Source organism: Coregonus lavaretus (assembly GCF_964263955.1).
Source record: "Coregonus lavaretus genome assembly, chromosome: 25".
Classification (NCBI taxonomy): domain Eukaryota; kingdom Metazoa; phylum Chordata; class Actinopteri; order Salmoniformes; family Salmonidae; genus Coregonus; species Coregonus lavaretus.
The window spans coordinates 37,296,598-37,320,952 of NC_140012.1; the positions used below are offsets into that span (position 1 = coordinate 37,296,598).

General features: G+C 44.5%; 1 protein-coding gene across 5 annotated transcripts in view; it reads left to right on the top strand.

Moving 5' to 3' along the window:
• Nucleotides 1-24,355, top strand: part of LOC311100987 (dystonin-like) — a gene marked incomplete at its 3' end in the record, with an annotated part of 186,503 nt that overhangs the window by 117,138 nt on the left and 45,010 nt on the right. For all 5 annotated transcript variants that reach the window (XM_084141993.1, XM_084141990.1, XM_084141992.1 and 2 more), the window contains 17 exons: nt 303-455; nt 5,344-5,577; nt 5,840-6,136; nt 6,460-7,008; nt 7,493-7,669; nt 8,531-8,654; nt 9,063-9,271; nt 9,670-9,987; nt 10,399-10,565; nt 10,749-10,905; nt 12,081-12,207; nt 12,852-12,902; nt 13,404-13,639; nt 13,901-14,030; nt 14,451-14,650; nt 14,902-15,403; nt 17,605-19,073. In XM_084141993.1, the coding sequence (XP_083998119.1) occupies nt 303-455; nt 5,344-5,577; nt 5,840-6,136; nt 6,460-7,008; nt 7,493-7,669; nt 8,531-8,654; nt 9,063-9,271; nt 9,670-9,987; nt 10,399-10,565; nt 10,749-10,905; nt 12,081-12,207; nt 12,852-12,902; nt 13,404-13,639; nt 13,901-14,030; nt 14,451-14,650; nt 14,902-15,403; nt 17,605-19,073 (5,100 nt within the window). The remainder of the gene's footprint in view (nt 1-302; nt 456-5,343; nt 5,578-5,839; nt 6,137-6,459; nt 7,009-7,492; nt 7,670-8,530; nt 8,655-9,062; nt 9,272-9,669; nt 9,988-10,398; nt 10,566-10,748; nt 10,906-12,080; nt 12,208-12,851; nt 12,903-13,403; nt 13,640-13,900; nt 14,031-14,450; nt 14,651-14,901; nt 15,404-17,604; nt 19,074-24,355) is intronic.

Genomic DNA, 24,355 nt, shown 5'->3' on the forward strand with positions numbered 1-24,355 from the left:
TAAACTCCAGAAGCCAAACTCAAAATGCATCTTCAGTGTGGGGACGTTTCCCCCACCATCTCAGTCAACACTAACACACTGAATGAATGTCCTGTTGCTGTCTACTGGACCCGTCCTCTTTCTTTACCAAGTTAGAAAGCTGGCCTGTTGAATGGCTACCATGTTTACAGCATACTCAGACCATTGTCCTAGGGGGTTGACAGTCTATAAATGTCCAGTACGATTAGTGTGTAACATGTAGTGTAAGCTAAGACCTGTTGGGTGGAGTGTAACAGAGTAACATTGCTCTCTGATGTGTGCAGTACATGGTGGAGAAACAGAAGGTTTTCTCGGACAAGCTGCAGGAGCTGTGTGACAACCTGACCAATACAGAGAACCGTCTGATAGGCCATCAGCAGCAGACCAAGGGTGCAGAGAGTGTGGAAGACCTGCAGCAAGTGCATCAAGAGCATCAGGTTCAGTAAAACATGCTGGTTAACTAGTCAATCAATTACATCTGAGCTTTAGAGTGTATGGCTACATATATCATTTTTTAAGGATTATGTCATAGCTACACATTTACAGTGGGGAAAAAAAGTATTTAGTCAGCCACCAATTGTGCAAGTTCTCCCACTTAAAAAGATGAGAGAGGCCTGTAATTTTCATCATAGGTACACTATAGGTCAACTATGACAGACAAAATGAGGGAAAAAAATCCAGTAAATCACATTGTAAGATTTTTAATGAATTTATTTGCTAATTATGGTGGAAAATAAGTATTTGGTCAATAACAAAAGTTTCTCAATACTTTGTTATATACCATTTGTTGGCAATGACACAGGTCAAACGTTTTCTGTAAGTCTTCACAAGGTTTTCACACACTGTTGCTGTTATTTTGGCCCATTCCTCCATGCAGATCTCCTCTAGAGCAGTGATGTTTTGGGGCTGTCGCTGGGCAACACAGACTTTCAACTCCCTCCAAAGATTTTCTATGGGGTTGAGATCTGGAGACTGGCTAGGCCACTCCAGGACCTTGAAATGCTTCTTACGAAGCCACTCCTTCGTTACCCGGGCGGTGTGTTTGGGATAATTGTCATGCTGAAAGACCCAGCCACGTTTCATCTTCAAGGTTTTCGCTCAAAATCTCACGATACATGGCCCCATTCATTCTTTCCTTTACACGGATCAGTCGTCCTGGTCCCTTTGCAGAAAAACAGCCCCAAAGCATGATGTTTCCACCCCCATGCTTCACAGTAAGTATGGTGTTCTTTGGATGCAACTCAGCATTCTTTGTCCTCCAAACACGACGAGTTGAGTTTTTACCAAAAAGTTTTATTTTGGTTTCATCTGACCATATGACATTCTCCCAATCCTCTTCTGGATCATCCAAATGCACTCTAGCAAACTTCAGACGGGCCTGGACATGTACTGGCTTAAGCAGGGGGACACGTCTGGCACTGCAGGATTTTAGTCCCTGGCGGCGTAGTGTGTTACTGATGGTAGGCTTTGTTAATTTGGTCCCAGCTCTCTGCAGGTCATTCACTAGGTCCCCCCGTGTGGTTCTGGGATTTTTGCTCACCGTTCTTGTGATCATTTTGACCCCACGGGGTGAGATCTTGCGTGGAGCCCCAGATCGAGGGAGATTATCAGTGGTCTTGTATGTCTTCCATTTCCTAATAATTGCTCCCACAGTTGATTTCGTCAAACCAAGCTGCTTACCTATTGCAGATTCAGTCTTCCCAGCCTGGTGCAGGTCTACAATTTTGTTTCTGGTGTCCTTTGACAGCTCTTTGGTCTTTGCCATAGTGGAGTTTGGAGTGTGACTGTTTGAGGTTGTGGACAGGTGTCTTTTATACTGATAAAAAGTTCAAACAGGTGCCATTAATACAGGTAACGAGTGGAGGACAGAGGAGCCTCTTAAAGAAGAAGTTACAGGTCTGTGAGAGCCAGAAATCTTGCTTGTTTGTAGGTGACCAAATACTTATTTTCCACCATAATTTGCAAATAAATTCATTAAAATTCCTACAATGTGATTTTCTGGATTTTCTTTCTCAATTTGTCTGTCATAGTTGATGTGTACCTATGATGAAAATTACAGGCCTCTCTCATATTTTTAAGTGGGAGAACTTGCACAATTGGTGGCTGACTAAATACTTTTTTCCCCCACTGTATTGTATACTTACAGTGAGGGAAGAAAGTATTTGATCCCCTGCTGATTTTGTACGTTTGCCCACTGACAAAGAAATGATCAGTCTATAATTTTAATGGTAGGTTTATTTGAACAGCGAGAGACAGAATAACAACAAAACAATCAAGAAAAACACATGTCAAAAATGTTATAAATTGATTTGCATTTTAATGAGGGAAATAAGTATTTGACCCCTCTGCAAAACATGACTTAGTACTTGGTGGCAAAACCCCTGTTGGCAATCACAGAGGTCAGACGTTTCTTGTAGTTGGCCACCAGGTTTGCACACATCTCAGGAGGGATTTTGTTCCACTCCTCTTTGCAGATCTTCTCCAAGTCATTAAGGTTTCGAGGCTGACGTTTGGCAACTCGAACCTTCAGCTCCCTCCACAGATTTTCTATGGGATTAAGGTCTGGAGACTGGCTAGGTCACTCCAGGACCTTAATGTGCTTCTTCTTGAGCCACTCCTTTGTTGCCTTGGCCGTGTTTTTTGGGTCATTGTCATGCTGGAATACAAATCCATGACCCATTTTCAATGCCCTGGCTGAGGGAAGGAATTTCTCACCCAAGACTTGACGGTACATGGCCCCGTCCATCGTCCCTTTGATGCTGTGAAGTTGTCCTGTCTCCTTAGCAGAAAAACACCCCCAAAGCATAATGTTTCCACCTCCATGTTTGACGGTGGGGATGGTGTTCTTGGGGTCATAGGCAGCATTCCTCCTCCTCCAAACACGGCGAGTTGAGTTGATGCCAAAGAGCTCCATTTTGGTCTCATCTGACCACAACACTTTCACCCAGTTCTCCTCTGAATCATTCAGATGTTCATTGGCAAACTTCAGACGGCCCTGTATATGTGCTTTCTTGAGCAGGGGGACCTTGCGGGCGTTGCAGGATTTCAATCCTTCACGGCATAGTGTGTTACCAATTGTTTTCTTGGTGACTATGGTCCCGTCTGTCTTGAGATCATTGACAAGATCCTCCTGTGTAGTTCTGGGCTGATTCCTCACCGTTCTGATGATCATTGCAACTCCACGAGGTGAGATCTTGCATGGAGCCACAGGCCGAGGGAGACTGACAGTTATTTTGTGTTTCTTCCATTTCGAATAATCGCACCAAATGTTGTCACCTTCTCACCAAGCTGCTTGGCGATGGTCTTGTAGCCCATTCCAGCCTTGTGTAGGTCTACAATCTTGTCCCTGACATCCTTGAAGAGCTCTTTGGTCTTGGCCATGGTGGAGAGATTGGAATCTGATTGATTGATTGCTTCTGTGGACAGGTGTCTTTTATACAGGTAACAAGCTGAGATTAGGAGCACTCCCGTTAAGAGTGTGCTCCTAATCCCAGCTCGTTACCTGTATAAAAGATACCTGGGAGCCAGAAATCTTTCTGATTGAGAGGGGGTCAAATACTTATTTCCCTCATTAAAATGCAAATCAATTTATAACATTTTTGACATGCGTTTTTCTGGATTTTGTTGTTGTTATTCTGTCTCTCACTGTTCAAATAAATCTACCATTAAAATTATAGACTGATCATTTCTTTGTCAGTGGGAAAACGTACAAAATCAGCAGGGGATCAAATACTTTTTTCACTCACTGTAAGTGATAATGCCCGAGAAGCCGGTGTTTGGAGGATATATTGGCACGGGTGTTGTTAGACCCGAGACGAAGTCGAGGGGATATGCGTTCTATGGAAAATAATGAACAACGTGGAAGGTGTGTTCCACGACGTGTTAGCGAAGTGGAACTGCCCATCCACAGAGGTGCATTATTTTCCAGAGAACGCATAGAGCCCCGAGTTGATTATCCCTTTTATACCATGGCTATAATTTAACACATTTGTCACTAGGAATGTGTTAATTTGCCGGCAAAAATGTGTTCAACATCCAGTGAAGTAGCTCGCAAGTTTACTAGAGAGCTACAGTAGTTGCCGTGGAAATCAAACAAACATCCTTCTTTTTTTTGCGGGGGTAGATCAGCTTTAATATTGCGGATAGATTGTGGCTTCCATCAATGTAATTGTCTGCATAATTTCCAATCACCATATATATATATATATATATTTAAAAATATATTTTCCTTTATTATTTTACCGTAACCCTACCACCCCTCCCTAATTGTAGTAAACTAATGGACAGCAACACTTATTAGGCTTTTACTTCCAGTTTATACATACTATATACATTTTACGGACACAGTATATGTTACAATAGTAATCTTTTGTTTGTTTTTAGTCCCATCCTTCAGCTACTCTCAACCCCTCCCATCTATCTCGGAACACCATCCAGTTTTGATTTGTATTCACCATATACTTTTCAACTGTTTCACAAAAGTTCTGAACCTATATATATTTTACGGACACAGTATATTTTACATTCATTATCTTGTTATTTTTAGTCCCAACCTTCAGCTCCACTCAATCCCTCCCATTTATCTCTGATTTCTATTTGCCATATATGTTTTAACTGTGATGTGATGTTTCACAAAATACTTGCTAGTTTAGCTAACCAAACCATCAGTCCTAGCTTGCCATTAAGAAAATCGAATTCAACAATGGCAAAAATGTTTTCAATCCGACGTTTGCTTTCAAAAGCAGCTCAAACATAGAACATGTAAGAATTAACTATAGCCATTGAATTTTACAGTGTCAATATATATAGGGAAATAATGCACGCTCTAGAATGCCCTTCAAACCAATCAGAAACATGTATTGAACAATGCCAGGTATACATGGTCTTCCCGAGTGGCGAAGACCATGTTAGCTAGAGATCCTGGTTGGAATCCAGGCTCTGTCGTAGCCGGCCGCGACTGGGAGACCCATGGGGCGGCGCACAATTGGCCCAGCGTCGTCCAGGGTAGGGGAGGGAATGGCCGGCAGGGATGTAGCTCAGTTGGTAGAGCATGGCGTTTGCAATGCCAGGGTTGTGGGTTCGATTCCCACGGGGGGCCAGTATGGGAAAAAAAATACAATAATGTATGCACTCACTAACTGTAAGTCGCTCTGGATAAGAGCGTCTGCTAAAATGTAAATATATAAACAGTTGTACACCTTGTTTTACATATGTATTGCTATTATACTGAATCTTGTTTGATGGGTTCACTAATTTATCACTAAATATTTCTGTTATGATGCTTTCTGCGTCTGTGTCTGTGTTTGTTAAATGTTAAATGTCCAGGCCTTGCAGAAAGACATCCTGACCAATGGCAGTGCCTTGAATGAGGTCATCAGTAGCACCAAGAAGTTCCTGGATGAGAATCGGTCTAAGTTGACCCCAGATCAGATTGTTGCCATCGAGAGCAAGCTGGAGGACGCCAATAGCAAGGTCAAACTCATCAACCAACGGGCCGAGGAGTCAAGGAAAGACCTGGAGAAGTCTATGACCACTGCTATCAAACAGGAGACTGAGAAGGTTGGAAAACATATAGCATTTTGCATGCATCAACATTATCCATATATCTGGATCTGAATCATGACAATTCAACTTTCTATTGTAGCTAGTTTACAGGAAAAGATGGATCCGCTTAAAGACACACATACAATAATTTGTTACTCTGCTTGATGATTGCCTACTTATTACAAAAAAATATCTATGTAAAAAATGTATAGTTCTCATCTATTTAATCATATACCTTAGCCATCATAATTTAACTCACTATATTCTACCTGTTTAGGAGGCTGCTGTTGAGCAGCTTGAGGAGAGCAAGAACAAAATCGAGGGTCTGCTGGACTGGATCAACAACATGGGGAATGAGAAAGGGATGGGGGGCGACCAGACAGACCATATAGGCATACTGAACGGGAACATGCCGTTGCAGTCGGAGACCTCGGCCAAGAACATTCTGGGTGAGGATGATGACCCCAATGGAAACAACGGAAATGCTTTCCAGACTACAGACAACGACACTGAAGGACAGGCCACAGGGAAGACCCCAGAACTGGACCTGGAAAAGCAGTATGACAGGGTCAAGGTAAATTAACCTATTCTCTCTGTTGGTGCTTGATTCATAGTGGCTTGTTGTCAGTTAAATTCATTGGATACACATGGCTCAGGTCCCTTTTTCTAACAGCTGCATTGACCTTTTCTTGATTCTTTTCTTGTCACATTGTCACATAAAATACTTTTGTACTTAAATGCAATATTTCCACTTTATTTTATATTTGATATCCATCCTTTGTCCTGTTGTTAAATGTCATTGTTGTAGTTTTTCATGTGGCCATTTTCTGTATTATGTACTGTAACTTTGACAATAAAGCTTTTTGAATTTGAATGGACTCTCTCTCCCCTTTCCAGGCTCGTCACCAGGAGATCCTGTCCCAGCAGAAGGACATGATCATGGCCACCCAGTCAGCCCAGGCTCTGTTGGACCACCAGGCCCATGCCTTGTCACCCACAGATAAGGACAAGCTCCAGAGGGACATCCAGGAGCTGAAAGGCCGGTACGACGCTTCCCTTACCCAGGCAGAACAGCAGATGAAGCAGGTGGTCCAGGTCCAGGAGGAGCTGAAGAAGTTCCAGGGAGACTGTGAGGAGTTTGAGGGCTGGCTGCAGCAGGCCGAGGGGGAGGTGGGGGAGCTGGGATCCCCTGCTGGAGCTCTGAACGTCCTCACAGAGAAGCTCCAGAGACAGAAGAGCTTCTCTGAGGACGTCATCTCCCACAAGGGAGACCTGCGGTTCATCACCATCTCAGGACAGAAGGTGTTGGACGTGGCGAAGGCCTGCGGACGCATGGACCCTGGTGGGAAAGATGCCCAGCTGGACGTGGATACCACTGGAACCTGTGCTGCTGTGAAGGAGAAGCTGGACTCAGCTGCTGGCCGCTTCAAAGCCCTGCACTCTCAGGTAAACTCTATACCAGTACCAGTAAGACTGTTTTAGCCCTCTGAGCTAAAGCCTAGTTACTGATCACATGCACGTTGTTCACTGAACCACCTTGGTAGCACCAGGAGGCCTACCTATTTAAATCAGTAGGGTGAGATCACACACTGAAAGAGACACACGTCTCAGGCCGATTGAATGGTATTTCTTTAAGGGGTGTAATAACCTACTCTCACCACACGGTGGAAGCATTTCTGTTTGAACTAAATGAAAACAAAGGAGTCATTGTTCTGTATCACAACACTGGTTCACTCTCATATTGAGAGGTGAAGGTTGACTTTGTGTCACCCTGCATCTTAAAAACAATTCAGGTCATATGTTATTTTATTATACACTATATTGTTGGCCAGCTTTTCTATATGCTGAGAAGAGAGTAGGCGGTCAATACTGCATGCATTCAAAGTTAGTAACTACCATATCAATCAACATCACAACTCATTTTTTTCAGTGCAATGAGCTTGGCAACAATCTCAGAGACGTGGTGGACAAGTACAAGAAGTACGAGGACTCGACCGCTGGTCTCCAGAAGTGGCTCAACAACTCAGAGGACGAGGCCAGAAGGCAGCAGTCTGAGGCCATCGCTGCCGACCCCCAAACCCTACAGAAACAGCTGGAGGACACCAAGGCATGACCAAACTCTAAAAATACTTGCCAAATCAGTATGACCTTTGTCAACACAAAGCACATTACCGTAGTGTAACAGACTCAGAGGTAGAGGGCAAGTGAAGAAATAGCTGTTTACACAACAGCCTTTTTTCAGAGTTTACTTACCGACGGCTCTGAGAACTGAATGGGTTTAGAGGTCATTACACTGCTTCAGACGCCCCTCTCCATATACAGTGTTTCCACTCACTTTAAAACAACACTGCTATTTATAGGTCCACATTCAAACCTCACAGCAGTCCCAAGACAGGAATAGCTTAGCCACGGGTACATTTGCTTGCGTATGCCTTTGAGGAGGGGTGGAGGGTGGGTCACGATTGGAGTTGGACTGGAGGTGTAGAGAATGCCTTTTATCCTTAAATAGATGATGTACCTGAAGTACACTCCGATTGAGTCCAGCTGGCTTGCAACTGAAAGTATGTAATATAGAGAGAGAGGGAGTAAAGTACTGTTTCATTACATCTCTCTATGGAGTTGCATTTCAGTGACTCAGAGATACAGAGAGATTAGAGGCGCCTGAAACTCAAGACTGTAGAAGTGTCTCTTGTGGTTTTGGTAACAAATCATGTCAGAACAATGCTACGTTTCCCCCTTAGTGCAAAGCAATACAGTATTTGAGTGCTTGAATGACACAATTCGTTTTTAGATGCTTATACATAATAGTTGTCTCTAGCTTTAAATCTGTATAATTACAGCATTTTTGTAATGATAAAGTATAGCTGGAGTTGAATGATATATCTATATGGAGCAGTGTGGTTGGTCTATAAGACATGTTGACTGTCATTGATCTAATCGTCTGTGTGTCTGTGTTTGTAATGGTCAGGCTCTGCAAGGTCAGACTGCTGGTCGTCAGACGGCTGTGGAGACACTCCGCAAAACAGCTGACTCTCTGGTCACCGCCGAGGGGGACCTGTTGACCAATCAGGACGTTATCCAGGAAAGAGTAGGTAAGTGATCGGACTAAGTATAAATTCTCATCCAATGCTATTTCTTGAAATGTTTATCAAATGAAATACTTGACAATATAGTACCACTGCCAATGTGTGGTTACTATCATTGACACAGTGAAATAGCAATTCAGAAATGTTGGAGTGAAATAGTAGTATTGGAATTTTAAGTCTGTTTACCTTATCCCTAATTATAATGCTATTGGCCGACTCTCAAGTATCCTTTGTACGTGCTGTATATTTATGATACAGTAATCTCTTCCATATGAATGACCTTAGCTCGAAGGTCTTACAGACAGTAAAAACCCTGACTCGAGTTGCTCATAATTCAAGAATTGGTATTCCAAAGTGGTATGAACTTTTGCTAAGCATTGACCCAAAACCATTGCCTTGTGTCTCTGCTCTTAGATGATATTGTGGAGCGGTATGACAACCTGTCTAAGTCAGTGAGTGATCGTAATGAGAAGCTTCAGATCACCCTGACCCGCTCTCTGAGTGTCCAGGATGGCCTGGATGAGATGATGAGCTGGATGGAGGGAGTAGAGAAGAGTGTGAAGGAGAAAGGACAAGTCCCTCTGGATTCAGCAGCCATTGGAGATGTGCTCAGCAAAGAGGCAGTATGTACTGTAAACATTCACTTTGTAGAACTGTTTTCTGCCAGTCAAATAGACAGAGCATCATCATCACCATAGCTTCACCTTAATGTAACTGGTCAGTTTTGCTCAACAACAGTTGATTCTGGATTTGTCTCTACCACAGGTGGCTGGTGGCACCTTAATTGGGGAGGAATGGCTCATAGTAATGGCTGGAATGAATGGAATGGTATCGACACATCAAACACATTTGATGTGTCGATACCATTCCATCGTTTCCTTGTGTTTGATACCATTCCATTCACTTCATTCCAGTCATTATGAGCCGTCCTCCCCTCAACAGCCTCCTGTGGTCTCTACATGATCTTCTACAGATGAAAAAAAAACTAAAATCTAATTCATCCATTGTGTTTCTCTTCAAGGCTCTGGAGCAGGATATTTCCAGTCGCCAGAGCAGCATCTCTGCCATGAAGGCCAAGGTTAAGAAGTTTGTGGAGACAGCTGACCCCGCCGCGGCGGCTCTGCTGCAGTCCAAAATGGATGGCCTGTCGCAGCGCTTCTCTGATGCCTGTGACAAGCACAAGCAGAAGGTGGGCCAGCTGGAGCAACTGAAGGACAAGGTTGAGGAGTTTGAGAAGACCTCGGAGAAGGTGCAGCAGTTTGTGCTCAAGCGCTCGCAGGCCCTCTCCGAAACAGACGGACCTGGGAAAAACGTCAACGAGCTCTCGCAGCTCATGCAGGTAGCTCGTCACATAGTGGGGTCCCAGCCCCAGTTTTGGTAAAAAGCTGAGGGATAGGGCTGGAGAAATGTAACCACTCTCAAATTCATAGACAGAGCTATGGATGCAAAAACTGCCCATCCATGATATCAAAATTATAGTTTAAACCATGTTTTGAAGCTATATAGTGTTGGTTCACAATTACTTTGTTTGCAAACATTGGAATATAACAATCTAACATTTTGGGTTGTGATGGGGTACAACAGTTGAATTAAGCTCATGAGGCATTTATAAATTATATTCTTCAAGAATCACTAGGTACATATCATTAACTCCAAAAATGGATGTATCAACTGCAGATTGCCCCTTTAATGGCACATGTTCAACCACACATTGCTCAATAATGATATTCTCTGTTTAATGTTTCTGTAGTACACTAACACTGAGTTGGCTGAACATGCCAAGGATGTGGAAATGCTGCAGACGCTGTCAAAGGAACTGGCCAATATGGGTCCAGAGGGAAGCAATGCCCAGATTCAGAGCAAGATGGACAACGTCTCCAACACATTCAATGCCTTCAAAAACACAGTGAAAGAGAAGTAAGTGAAAATTATGGTTGCAGAGCTACCTGCTGGTCCTCATGTGTAGTCTACTGTGGGGATGCTTCTCATTTGACACAGGATTAACATCATTGTTTTCTCTTGCCTGTTGATAGTCATGTTTTGGCATATTTTATATGTCTCTGTATTGTGATGTGACTGTGGTTGTCTTCTCTGACACAGAGAGGAGGAGGTGTCTTCCTGCCAGGACCAGCTGGGAGACTTCATGGCTGCAGCCGGAGATATCAGGACGTGGCTGGAGGAGACCACAGAGAAAGTCCCTGTGCTTCAGCCAACCATCAGTGAACAGAGTCTAGCGAAGGACCTGCAGAGAGTCAATGTGAGGCAGCAGACAGACTAGTCTGGTATTAGCTAGGCTCCCTCACTTATTTACATTATGGAAATGGTATGTTCTACCCAATGATGTATACAAATCCTGGATTGCTGATGCTATGTATTGGCTATTGAGAGGTTTTGAAGCCACCAGATTGGGACTCCCCAGTAGGAGCAGGAATTCTACAATTTCAATTAAATGTTTCAAGGACAAAATTAATTGTATTTAAGCATTGTTGTGTTGTACTGGGGACAGTAACATTAGTCATCTCAAAATATGATACTTTAAGGAAAATGTTTTTTTTTGTTTTTTTTAGCTCACATAAGATCATTTAAAAGTATGCATTAAAATGTCTGTAGCCTCCAAAAGATTTTTTACAATGGTGAGGGAGTGTCAAGATGGAGTCACGGGGGTTTCATCACAGCGCCCCCTGTCAGTCATCTATTGGATATATAAATAATAGGTTCTACCCCTGTTCTTAGTGCAAAGAAGGACAACTGAATAGCTATGTTACAAAGGTCCAGGTGAATGTGCAGCTTGGTCTTCAAATGGCCTTGAAAGAAAAGTTTAAATAACTTATTATGTTCTCACTTCTCAAGATACAGGTTTGGCACTAAATGTGTTTTTGTAATGGAGTAAGAGAAGTGCGGTGTGATATATCACTATTTTACCTCACAGTTGTTTCCATGCCAAAGTAATAAAAGGATGTGAAGTGTTTTACATAGGACTCGTCAGGGAGTCATACACTAAATAACTGTTGACTACCTGCCAGAAAAAACATTCAATCTGAGATGAAATGGTACAGTGTGTGTCACTGAAAAAAAGATTAAAGGCAAGAAGAGAGTAACGAACCAGAAGAAAATAGGTCAAACATGAAAGATTAAAACGCAAATCCCTCGATGCTTGATAATACATTTGCATATTTAATAATTTGTGCCACGAGAAAAAGCACAGTGTAAAATGAAATTAATCAGGATTTGAGATTGAAAATGATTTCCTTTGAGGAGATTTTAGTCTCGATGTTGCAATGCTCCACATATCCTTTGTTTGGCCCTGCCTCTCACAATAAACACTCAAGACATAATCATTTAGTGTTCTCTCAATGCAGGTATGAAAATTGAAGCCCTATTCTGGATGGTGTTATGTAAACTATGTTATTGGTTTGATTGATCTCTTCTCAGGCTCTAATGGAGGAATGGACAACCAAAGGCTCTGCCGTCCAAGATATAAATAGCAAAGGATCTGCATTATGTAGCCTCATCAGTGTTCTCACATCTCCAGCCAAGATCAAGATGTCACATAAGTCAGGTACGCTCAGAATGTTTGACTTTCTCTGAGCAGTTCGTGAGAGAAATATTTTGAAATAACGGGGAGTGTTCAATAATGAGAAAACAATGAAACGGAGAGACTCGTTGTCTGTTGCAACACATTTTGCTACACTGTACAGATGTAGGATCTTAATTTGATCACCCTGTTGCAGGAGAACTTTCCTGCAACAAATTGCAGGAGAACTTTCCTGCAATGCAGGACATTTAAAATTGTACTGTATTTTAGGTTTAAAAGGGTTTCTGAAGTTTGTAATTTCAGACTTGATTTTCCCTTACAAAAAAGCAATCTGCCCCTACAAAAATGTCCATTAATTATAATCAACATAATAATTCACATTTGCTGCAGGATTATTTTCCTGGTGTAGCAAACTGGCTTTTAGGTTTCTGTATAAGCACTTTGTGACATCTGCTGATGTAAAAAGGGCTTTATAAATACATTTGATTTGATTGATGACTGGCTCGAATTAAGATCCTACATCTGTACGCTACAGAACATGATCCTGATCTAAATGTAACCACACTGATCATACAGTACAATTATATTTTCCATGTATTAAACCCCCTTTTGACGTTTGTACTTAACAAATAAGCATGATTTTTTGTTTTTTATTGTTTTGCAATCAGCTGTTACTAACAGTGGTGGCCCCGGAAACCATGCCTACCTAACCAATAAAGGTAATTTTTCTCTACCAGTATGTCATGTTAGGAATGTATGAACACAGTGTTCCAGACCTGTACATTATCATAACAACATATCAACTCATCATCGCAAAGGTACATGCAATGGCTTGTTAGGTTGAAATGATCTGTTTGAGGCCTTGGCTTGATCTAAAGGACGTTTAGAAATCCTCCACAAAGCTGGGAAGGATACTGTACTTATCCTTGGTTCTCCCTACTGGAAATGTCACGTTTTTAACGTTATTTTTGCATTCCAATGTATTAAGAACACAATTTCAATATACCTCCAATAATACAAAAAGTCATTTTAAACCATCTGTGTTTAGATCACACTGCAAAACAATATAACACAATAAATTCACCAACACGTTGTTTATGTGTACATTTCCAGTAGTGTTGGAACTGCTTACAGTAGTGGCGTGTCCAAGTTATTGTTGTTATGAAAGGTAACCTGTCTGGTGTCTAACACTCTAACCTCTAACCTCTAACCTCACACAGAGCTGATGGTGGTACAGCAAAACATGTCGTATATCAACGAGGGCCACGAGAGCCTGGGAAAGCTGCTGAAGGGCCGGGCTGCAGAGCTGTCTGGCCTGGTGCAGGAGGTGACAGAGGCCCAGAAGGAGACAGATACCATGATAACATGGCTGAAGGACATGAAGAAGACAGCAGCATCCTGGAACTCTGCGTCCACAGAGAAAGACGCCATGAAAACACAACTGGAGCAACAGAAGGTAGATTCAACCAAAGCCTGGTTTCTACAGTGTACTACTTGTTGTCATTATGTTTTATTACAGTAGGGATTTAATCCATCCATCCAGTGGTATCATATAAAATACCTAATTTTATTATTGGTATGCTAAATGCTCTGTGGGAAGCCAATGTTTCAGGCAGGTGCCTCTTGTCTCTAGTCTTTGCATCTCAGAGTGCCTGAGGAGCCAATGGATCAAATATATGATGGTTTTAGTCAAGCGAAATATCTCTCTTTTTCTCAGGCCTTTGAGGAAGACATGAAACAAAAGCGCGAGCAGCTCCAGAAGCTGAGAGAGAAGCTCCGCCATCTGATTGAGAAACACCCAGACTCTCCTGAAGCAGCAAAATGGAAGCAGATGCTGTCACAGATAGGTATGCAGCAGAGGAGGCTGGTGGGAGGAGCTATAGGAGGATGGGCTCATTGTAATGGCTGGAATGGAATAAATGGAACAGAGTCAAACATGTGGTTTCCATATGTTTGATGTGTTTGATATTGTTCCATTTATTCCATTCCAGCCATTACAATGAATCCATCCTCCTATAGCTCCTCCCACCAGCCTCCTCTGGTATGCAGAATGCACCATCTCCATATGGTTAATATCTACTGCATCAATGCAGAGAGCTTTACCTAGAGTCAGTCCAGTCGACGCATCCGCTCCCCCTTGTCAGTATACCTGGCTTCCCCCTCGCCTACAGACTTGGCACACTCCTACAGCTAAGCCCTAGTCAGTAGGGGCTGTGCAAAGTTCAAGTTGCAGGGGTGTTTTGTGCTGACCGATGTTTGTTCCTCAGATGATGCCTGGGTGGATGTGAGTGAGTCAGTGGAGGACAGGAAGCAGCACCTGGAGGAGTCCAACAGGAACCTGGACGTGTTCCAGACCACTGAGCCGCAGCTCCGCCAGTGGCTCTCAGAGAAGGATATGATGCTCAGTGTCCTGGGCCCCCTCTCCATGGACCCCAACATGCTCAACACACAGAAGCAGCAAGTCCAGGTACTTCACTATGGGGCATATATTAGTTACCTTTGAAATGATTACCACCACGTACAGTTCAATGTCAATGTCCCTTACTTCAGACGTAAGCTAATGTTAAAGATTTTTTAGTCTGCTGGCCAAATGTTGAGGCGTGCCAGAATGAATCCAAATCAATTAAGATTGAAAAGGTTGAACCATTTTGCACATTATGTTCATTATTAAACACCAGCATTGCTCTTTATTAAGGTCATATTGACTTTTCCCTCTAGATCCTCCTGAACGAGTTTGACAGCCGTAAGCCTCAGTTTGACCAGCTTAACGAGGCTGCTGCTGCTATCCTGAGCACATCAGGCAAGCACGACCCCTCCTCTGGTGGGAAGGTGGTGAAGAACCAACTGGCCGCCGTCACCCAGAAATGGCAGGGCCTGACTGGGCAGCTGGGCCAGCGAGCCGGCCTCATCGACCAGGCTGTGGGGAAGTCGGGCCAGTTCCAGGATCTGCTGAGGAGCCTGAGCCAGAGCACCGCCTCACTGGAGACCCGGCTCAACAGCCAGCAGGCCCTTAGCAGTCAGCCTGACGTGCTGAAGAAGCAGCTGGAGGAGGCTAACACCATCTCTGGCCAGCTGAGGGAGGAGAGGAAGAGGCTGAATGAGGCTGAGACTCTCTGCTCTGAACTTTCTGCCCTGGTCACGGAAGACTACCTGAAAGCAGGCCTAGTCATGCAGCTGGAGGGGGTCACCAAGCCCTTCAAACAGTTGGAGGACAAAGCAGGTTGGGCTTTGATTTCATTTGCCTTAATTTTTTTATATGATATGTTCTTTCTCTTTAATGAGAATTTTTTATGAGATGCTTCAGGCTGTAAAGCCCCTTTTACTGGCTCAAATAGCTGACCAATCAGCCTGTTACCAACCCTTAGTAAAGTTTTGGAAAAAATTGTGTTTGACCAGATACAATGCTATTTTACAGTAAACAAATTGACAACAGACTTTCAGCACGCTTATAGGGAAGGAGATTCAACAAGCACAGCACTTAAACAAATGACTGATGATTGGCTGAGAGAAATTGAGGATACAAATATTGTGGGGCCTGTTTGTTAGACTTGATTGCGGCTTTTGACATTATCGATCATAGTCTGCTGCTGGAAAAACGTATGTGTTATGGCTTTACACCACCTGCTATATTGTGGACAAAGAGTTACCTGTCTAACCGAACACAGAGGGTGTTATTTAATGGAAGCCTCTCCAACATAATCCAGGTAGAATCAGGAATTCCCCAGGGCAGCTGTCTAGGCTCCTTACTTTTTTTAATCTTTACTAACGACATGCCACTGGCTTTGAGTAAAGCCAGTGTGTCTATGTATGCGGATGACTCAACACTATACACGTCAGCTACTACAGTGACTGAAATGACTGCAACACTTAACAATTAGCTGCAGTTAGTTTCAGAATGGGTGGCAAGGAATAAATTAGTCCTAAATATTTCAAAAACTTAAAGCATTGTATTTGGGACAAATCATTTACTAAACCCTAAACCTCAACTAAGTCTTGTAATAAATAATGTGGAAATTGAGCAAGTTGAGGTGACTAAACTGCTTGGAGTAACCCTGGATTGTGTAAACTGTCATGGTCAAAACATATTGATACAACAGTAGCTAAGATGGGGAGAAGTCTGTCCATAATAAAGTGCTGCTCTACCTTCTTAACAGCACTATTAACAAGGCAGGTCCTATAGGCCCTAGTTTTGTCGCACCTGGACTACTGTTCTGTCATGTGGTCAGGTGCCACAAAGAGTGACTTAGGAAAATTGCAATTGGCTCAGAACAGGATAGCACGGCTGGCCCTTGGATGTACACAGAGAGCAAACATTAATAATATGCATGTCAATCTCTCCTGGTGTCACGATCGTCTAAAACAGGAGACCAAGGCGCAGCGCGTTGAGTGAACATGATGACTTTAATTAGTAAAGCACGTCAATACAAAACAAAAGACGACAGTGAAGTCCAATAGTGACTCTGACTAAACAGGAACAAAAACCCACAATGCCCACAGGAAAACATTCAGATAAATATGGCTCCCAATCAGAGATAACGAGCCGACAGCTGACACTCGTTACCTCCGATTGGGAGTCACACGACACCACAATTAACACACCCAAAACACAACCAACCGAATACACCCTTACAACCAACCCCACAACAAATACCCAACAAAACAAATACACCCTGGCTCAAATCCAAAAGTCCCGGAGCCAGAGTGTTACACCTGGTTCAAAGTGGAGGAGAGATTGACTTCATCACTACTTGTATTTGTGAGACATGTTGAAAGCACCAAGCTGTCTGTTTAAACGACTAGCACACAGCTCAGAAACCCTTGCATACCCCACGCATACCCCACAAGACATGCCACCAGAGGTCTCTTCACAGTCCCCAAGTCCAAAACAGACTATGGGAGGCGCACAGTACTATGTAGAGCCATGACTACATGGAACTCTATTCCACATCAGGTAACTGATGCAAGCAGTAGAATCAGATTTAAGAAACAGATAAAAATACACTTTATGGAACAGCAGGGACTGTGAAGCAACACAAACATAGGCGCAGACACATACATGAAAACATACGCTCTATACACACACGTACACATGGATTTTGTGTTGTAGATATGTGGTAGTGGAGTAGGGGCCTGAGGGCACACACTTAGTGTGTTGTGAAATCTGTTATGAATGTTTTGTAATGTTTTTTAAATTGTATAACTGCCTTAATTTTGCCGGACCCCAGGAAGAGTAGTTGCTGCCTTGGCAGCAGCTAATGGGGATCCATAATAAATACAAATACAAAGCTGTGGTTTAATGTCTGAAACTTTGACGGCCATTGAAGGAGTTTAATGATGAGGGAGGCATTGCCATTCTGAATTATAAATGTATGCTTTGTTCCGCTACCTCTAAATCACATTAATGTACATGCTCTTCTTTAGGGAAGCGGATCCAGCAATTGAACTCGGCCTTCGCCAGCTCCCAGCAGTTTCACCAGACCTCCAAAGACTTCCAGGGGTGGATGAACGAGAAGCTCCAGGAGCAGTCTAAACCCCAGGCCATCTCAGCCCAGATGGAGACCCTCCGGCAGAGCCTGAAAGAGCACAGTGCCCTGCAGAAGGCCCTCAGTGAACATGAGGAACCGTACAGCACCATCGTCAGGGAGGGAGAGACCCTCCTCCAGAACACAGACGGGGCAGAGAAGGTGGCGATGCAGGGCCAGCTGGCCGCACTGCGTTCCAACTGGGACGATGTGAAGAAGAGCTCGGCTGAGCGCCAGGATAAGCTCCAGGGGGCGCTGCAGAGGGCCCAGAAGTATCACGAGCACGCTGAGAAGCTCCAGTCCTGGGTCCAGGAGTGTGAGGTCAGGGAGGGCAGCGTCAGGCTCAGCATGGACCCAGCGGAGGTGGAGAGCTCCATCTCCCAGCTGAAGGCCATCCAGAAGGACGTGGAGAAACACAGAGGCCTGGTGGAGCAGCTGAACACTGCAGCCGACAGCCTCCTGGAGGTGGCCAATGCAGACACAGAGGCCATCAGGGAGGAGAAGGTGGCCATCGGGCAGAGTGTGGACCGGGTCACGGAGGGGGTCCAGAACAAGAGGGAGTCTCTGGAGAAGATCTCACAGAGGCTGAAGGAGTTCAACGACACCCACAAAGAGGCCAAGGGCCAGCTGGAAGGGGCTAAGAAGCAGCTAGATGCACACACATCACTGGGGGTCCAGGCCTACAGCAACAAGAACCTGGCCAACATGAAAGCCCAACAGAAGAGCCTGGATGGGGTCAACACCCAGGTGGAGCACCTAAAGAGCCTTGCCCAGGGCCTGGTGGCCGATGTCCCCGAGGCAGACGGGGTGACCGACCTCCTACTGCAGGCCGACAGGCTGGAGAAAGAGCACGGATCCCTCAGCAAGGATGTAGGGGAGACCTGCTCCACCTTGGAGGGCAAGCTACAGGGCATCGGGCAATTCCAGACCAACATCCGCAAGATGTTCACCCGCTTCGCAGACCTAGACGACGAGCTTGACAGCATGGCTTCTGTAGGCCGCGACCTGGCCACTCTGAAGGAGCAGCAGGGCGGCATCAAGGGCTTTGTGGAGAAACTGCAGGAGCTGATGGCCGACACGGCTCGAGGAGGAGACAGCTGTAAGAAGATGCTGGTGACTGAGGCCTCCCCAGACCTGCTGGGGCTGAAGAGAGACCTGGATGCTCTGAGTAAACAGTGTGGAAAGCTGATGGACAGAGCCAAGGGGAGAGAGGAACAGGTGGGGAGCACACTCACCCGTCTGGATGAGCTTTACTCCAAGCTACAGCAGTTCACCAACAAACTGAGTGAGGCTGAGGTCAAGGAGGAGGGTCAAGGGTCAGTTGGCATGGAGACAGATGTCATCAACCAACAGCTGGAAGCTTTCAAGGTAAGATGCCAAGTAAATATAATCCGTAGGCATTTACTGTATTATCAATCTTGGTTGCCAACACTAATGGTGAATCCTCTTGGTTTTGATAATGGAAAAGAATGTCCATGAACTTTCCATGTCATGTCTCACACATTGGCTACATTATGGTATGATGTTAATACAGCACATGTTATAGTATTGTACTCCAGCGGGATCACTTTCACCAGCCACACCACTAAGCTGGATGACATAACCCTGCCAGAGAGATATCATCCTTACACACAGCACTGGCCTAAAGTAACAATTAGTAACACATATCATTATGTAGTGTGTCTGACACCCTCTTGTAACACCTGGAGTAAAATATGTACCACATTAAATCCAAGTACTTTAAAAGCAGGTAAACAGTAATGACACAACACATCAATAAGTGTACCCCTGTAGCTCAGTTGGTAGAGCATGGCGCTTGCAACGCCAGGGTTGTGGGTTTGTTTACCACGGGGGGCCAGTATGAAAATGTACTGTAAGTCGCTCTGGATAAGAGCATCTGCTAAATGACTAAAATGTAAAATGTAAAACCATTAGACCATTTCAAGGCTCGCACTCATCGCACCAAATGTGGATCTGTTGATCAACATTTTTCACTCTATTCTACATGTAAAATCGGTGCACAAATGACGTTCAGAGTTGCTAAGTACTTTCAGCCAGCAAACGCTAGTGGTCTGTCTGAGCACTCCCTTTCACCCACTTTGCCTCTGTTCTACTGGTTCTAGTTTCCACATAAATCCACATGGCTTTCTTAATGCAATAAGTTATATTGCGTAATGTTTTGCTGCATTAACATTAACATTTTAGTCATTTAGCAGACGCACTTATCCAGAGCGACTGCATACATTTTCAAATTTGTTCGTGTTGGTCTCCCGTGGGAATCGAACCCACAACCCTGGCGTTGCAACTGCCATGCTTTACCAACTGAGCCACACGGGACCAGCGCTACTGTAAGTTAAACAGCAGGGGCTCTCTAGTTCTCTGCTGGGCCTGGTGTCCTTGTGCGTGACCCTCCGTCTGGGGATCCCTCAGTATGTCTCTGAGCATCTGGTCCAGACAAAAGAGCTCTCACTGGCCCAGCAGCCATTGTGGTGGGTGGGTGGGTGACGGGCCACCCAGGGGCCAGCTGGGGACCAGTGGGATGTCGTATGTTGCAGTGGCTCGGGGTAACTGACTCCCTCTCCCTCTCCCTCTCCCTCTCCCTCTCCCTCTCCCTCTCCCTCTCCTCTCCTCCCTTTTAAGAATGAGTGTGGCCTGGTCTTGCCTGGTCAGTGGTCACTCACTCGTTGGCATGAAAGTGTTAGGCTATGGTTCAACCCAGCACTCAGAGAAACAAACACGACAAAGGGAGTGGAAGAAACAAAAATATTTTAATAAAAGTTCAAATTGTCTTAGTCCAAAAACAACTGAAGTAAAGGAACAGAGTGGGCTAGTCGGCTCCGGAGGAAGGAGAGGCTGAGGCAGGCAGGCAGGCAGGCAGGCAGACCGGCAGGCAGGAAGGCAGGCAGGTTGGGAGGGATGTCTGAACGCTCTGGTAAGAACAACGATCTGGCCCCGGTGGAGAGCCATGCCCAGGAATTAGTAGTGCAGGTTGATGAGAGAATAGGATGCAGCTGCGTAGGCAGGAATCACTGGAAACAACCCGCAGCTGCACAGGAGAGGCAGATCCTGAGCACGCCCCCTGATCCACTCCAGACACACCCACATAAAGGGGACAAACACACATACAGATACAACAGACAAAGAGGGGACAAAACAAGGAGGAAGGGAAACAGAAAAGGGAGAGACAAGCTGCCCACATAACAGAAAGCGTGAACAAGTGCTTTGTTTCATTATATAGCCCTACCTGCTAATTCACTGGTGTTTGAGCATCTGTTTCTCCTCCTATGTGTTTGAAAGGAGTGGACATAGAGTCTTAAAGGGTGTGTTAGCCTGTCTGTGGGTGTTTTTAGATGGTCATCATTGGTGTGTATGAGTTTGCTGTATCTGCTTCCCTGAACTTTACCCTGTTGAATTTAAGAGAATACAGGGCATTGCTTTTCTAGCTGTGGAACATTTTGAGGTGGTGGTTACTATATATCATACCACTGCTGTTAACATCAAAGATATCCAGTAGGGCTGTGTTAGGAATGTCTGGATTCTACAGAGATGGAAAGGGAGCCAGAACAGTAGCCAGAAACCATATTCCTGCAGTGCAAGCTTCACTCCCCTACACATACAGAACTCTACAGACTCCTTCTCCAACGAACACATTAACCACTTTGAGGAGATTGTAATCATTCAACACTATTGTTTTTGTATTTAAAAAAATGTCTCTCCTCAGTCGAGTTTCTCTTCGATTTCCACCATGTAGCGTGGCTGTATAAAAAAAAGTATTTACAGTATGATCTTTTTTTTTTTTTTACACTTTATTTTAATACGAGAGATATGAGGGAATATAAATATAACACCAACAACAGCATCATTGTGGCATAATATTATATTTTGTTGAAATATCAGTGGTGAGTAAAACAGAGATAACCATTACCAAGACTTATAGTGGGATAAGTTCTAAAAGCCAAAGGAATTCGTTTAATTTTGTTTTGATGGCTTTTTTTTCTCACAAACATCAGCCTTTAGATAAATACCTTAAAATGTCATATCAAAATATATGTCTATTAGAACTCTAGTTAATGGTCTGAATAGTAGCTGGAATTTAAATAATGTGTGCTAGAAGGTTTGACGGGTACCATGAACCATCCCATAATATTAAATACTACCAGCTGTTGCTGAGCAACATGTTCCATGCTGGTTGTTCTCACCCTTTCATTGTCCTCTCTCTAAGTCTCATTGGGTAGGCCTGCACACAGACACGTCAGCTGCTAGCGGAAAATCAACGTTGTACTCATTCAGGACACTAGTTCCCTGAGAATAAGGAATCACAAAAGATCCCTAATTAATTCCATTACAGCACAAGGTATGTCTTAATTGGAAACCTGTGGACACAGACTAGACAGAGACTGAACAGAATGGGATGCCTGCTATGTGAATAGGGGTTTCATGTAGTCTATAATAATCCGGTTCTGTGTATTGAAAGATCTGGTACTTGGTGTATTGTGAGGTTTCATTGGCAGCTTTTGTGAAAGAAATAAACATAAAAAGGTTGCAATACTGTCAGTGAACTGATTTTAGGTCAGGGCCCCCAAGTCCATGGTTTCACTCTTATGGTTGTTGTTTAGGAGATCTGGAAGGTTTACTGGGGAGGATCTGGTGTGTGTAGGTCTTCATGATAGTTAGTGTGAGCTCAGCTCAGCTGACAAACCCTGCTGGGGGTTGGGGAGGAGGGAGATGTGTTAGTGTGAGCTCAGCTCAGCTGACAAACCCTGCTGGGGGTTGGGGAGGAGGGAGATGTGTTAGTGTGAGCTCAGCTCAGCTGACAAACCCTGCTGGGGGTTGGGGAGGAGGGAGATGTGTTAGTGTGAGCTCAGCTCAGCTGACAAACCCTGCTGGGGGTTGGGGAGGAGGGAGATGTGTTAGTGTGAGCTCAGCTCAGCTGACAAACCCTGCTGGGGGTTGGGGAGGTGGGAGATGTGTTAGTGTGAGCTCAGCTCAGCTGACAAACCCTGCTGGGGGTTGGGGAGGAGGGAGATGTGTTAGTGTGAGCTCAGCTCAGCTGACAAACCCTGCTGGGGGTTGGGGAGGAGGGAGATGTATTAGTGTGAGCTCAGCTCAGCTGACAAACCCTGCTGGGGGTTGGGGAGGAGGGAGATGTGTTAGTGTGAGCTCAGCTCAGCTGACAAACCCTGCTGGGGGTTGGGGAGGAGGGAGATGTGTTAGTGTGAGCTCAGCTCAGCTGACAAACCCTGCTGGGGGTTGGGGAGGAGGGAGATGTGTTAGTGTGAGCTCAGCTCAGCTGACAAACCCTGCTGGGGGTTGGGGAGGAGGGAGATGTGTTAGTGTGAGCTCAGCTCAGCTGACAAACCCTGCTGGGGGTTGGGGAGGTGGGAGATGTGTGGGGTCGTCTTTTCACTGCTTCTACTCAGACATAACATCAGTGTCTCCTGTGAACCTAAAAGGAATTTCAACCTCCTGAATCATATCTATTCCTCTCACTGAAGGTGATGAGGGGAAAAGGGCCGTTGGGGAGACCTCATCCTGTAGTCTAGCTTACTCACTTACCCCAGCCATGATACACTCTCCCCAAGGTGGAACGTGAAATGTCCCAGAAGGATCTGAGTTGGTTAGCTACATGTTGTTTTTTTAGGATGGTAGATCACTTTCTATGGTGACACATTGCATTTTTCCGTTGTGTGTTGGGATTGTGATTCACCTAAAACACAGAAGAGATTAATTTATTCCTGTGTTTTTTAGTTCTCTTATACAAGGAGTGCACTTATACACAAGCTAAAGAAGCTTTTGAATTTGTCTCATTGAATTCTTTGTCTAGACCTTGATAATGGTTTTCGTTTCATTCACACCCATTGTTGTGACTGATGAGCAGTTCTGTTGAAAGGGATTTTTCAGCAGATAATGTCACAAAGAAATGTGGCCCTTCTGCAACCTTTGGTCTGAATAGCCTGTCCTTGTGAATATAGTAAGAGTTCTGTGTAAATACTCTCTATATGTTTTGAGGGAGATATGCAAGTCATTTGGATTGGTTGATGTCTATCCTGTGTCGGTTGGAATGGGCATTTTGTGTAGAGAGAGAACTTTAGTGAAGTCGCTTATTACGACAAATTTTTCATCAATCTAATTCTGAGATCAATACCCCAGTTTACTAAAATCACATTCGATATGGCAAACCATTGAGTGTGGGCACGGAGAACGGAAACAGCCTTGGTCCCTGGAAAGAAGAAGGCCGAAGAGAGGAACTCGCTCTTAATTCAATGTCTGGATTATGTCAAAAGTATGTGGGATTCAGCTGCTGAATATCCTTTCTCTAAACCTCACAGATCTCCTTAACTGCTTATTAATCTCTAGCGGTCTTCCGTCCCCCCGTTTTTTCTCCTCTCAACCACGGAGAGGGCTGGTGGTGGAAGGAGTTAGGATGATTCAACTCCTCTCTGTCTGTTATCGGCCTTCTGTGCTGCACATAGTTCAAGAAACACAAAATGAATTCCTCTCATTATCTCTCTCTCTCATTCCTCCTTTCTTCTCTCACCCGACCCGGGTCGCTCGTCATTAAAAAAAAAGACGCCATGACATGGACTTGGCAGAGCTGTGGGTGTTAAATTACCTGGGACCTGTGCATCCCTCAGCATTCCAGAGTAATT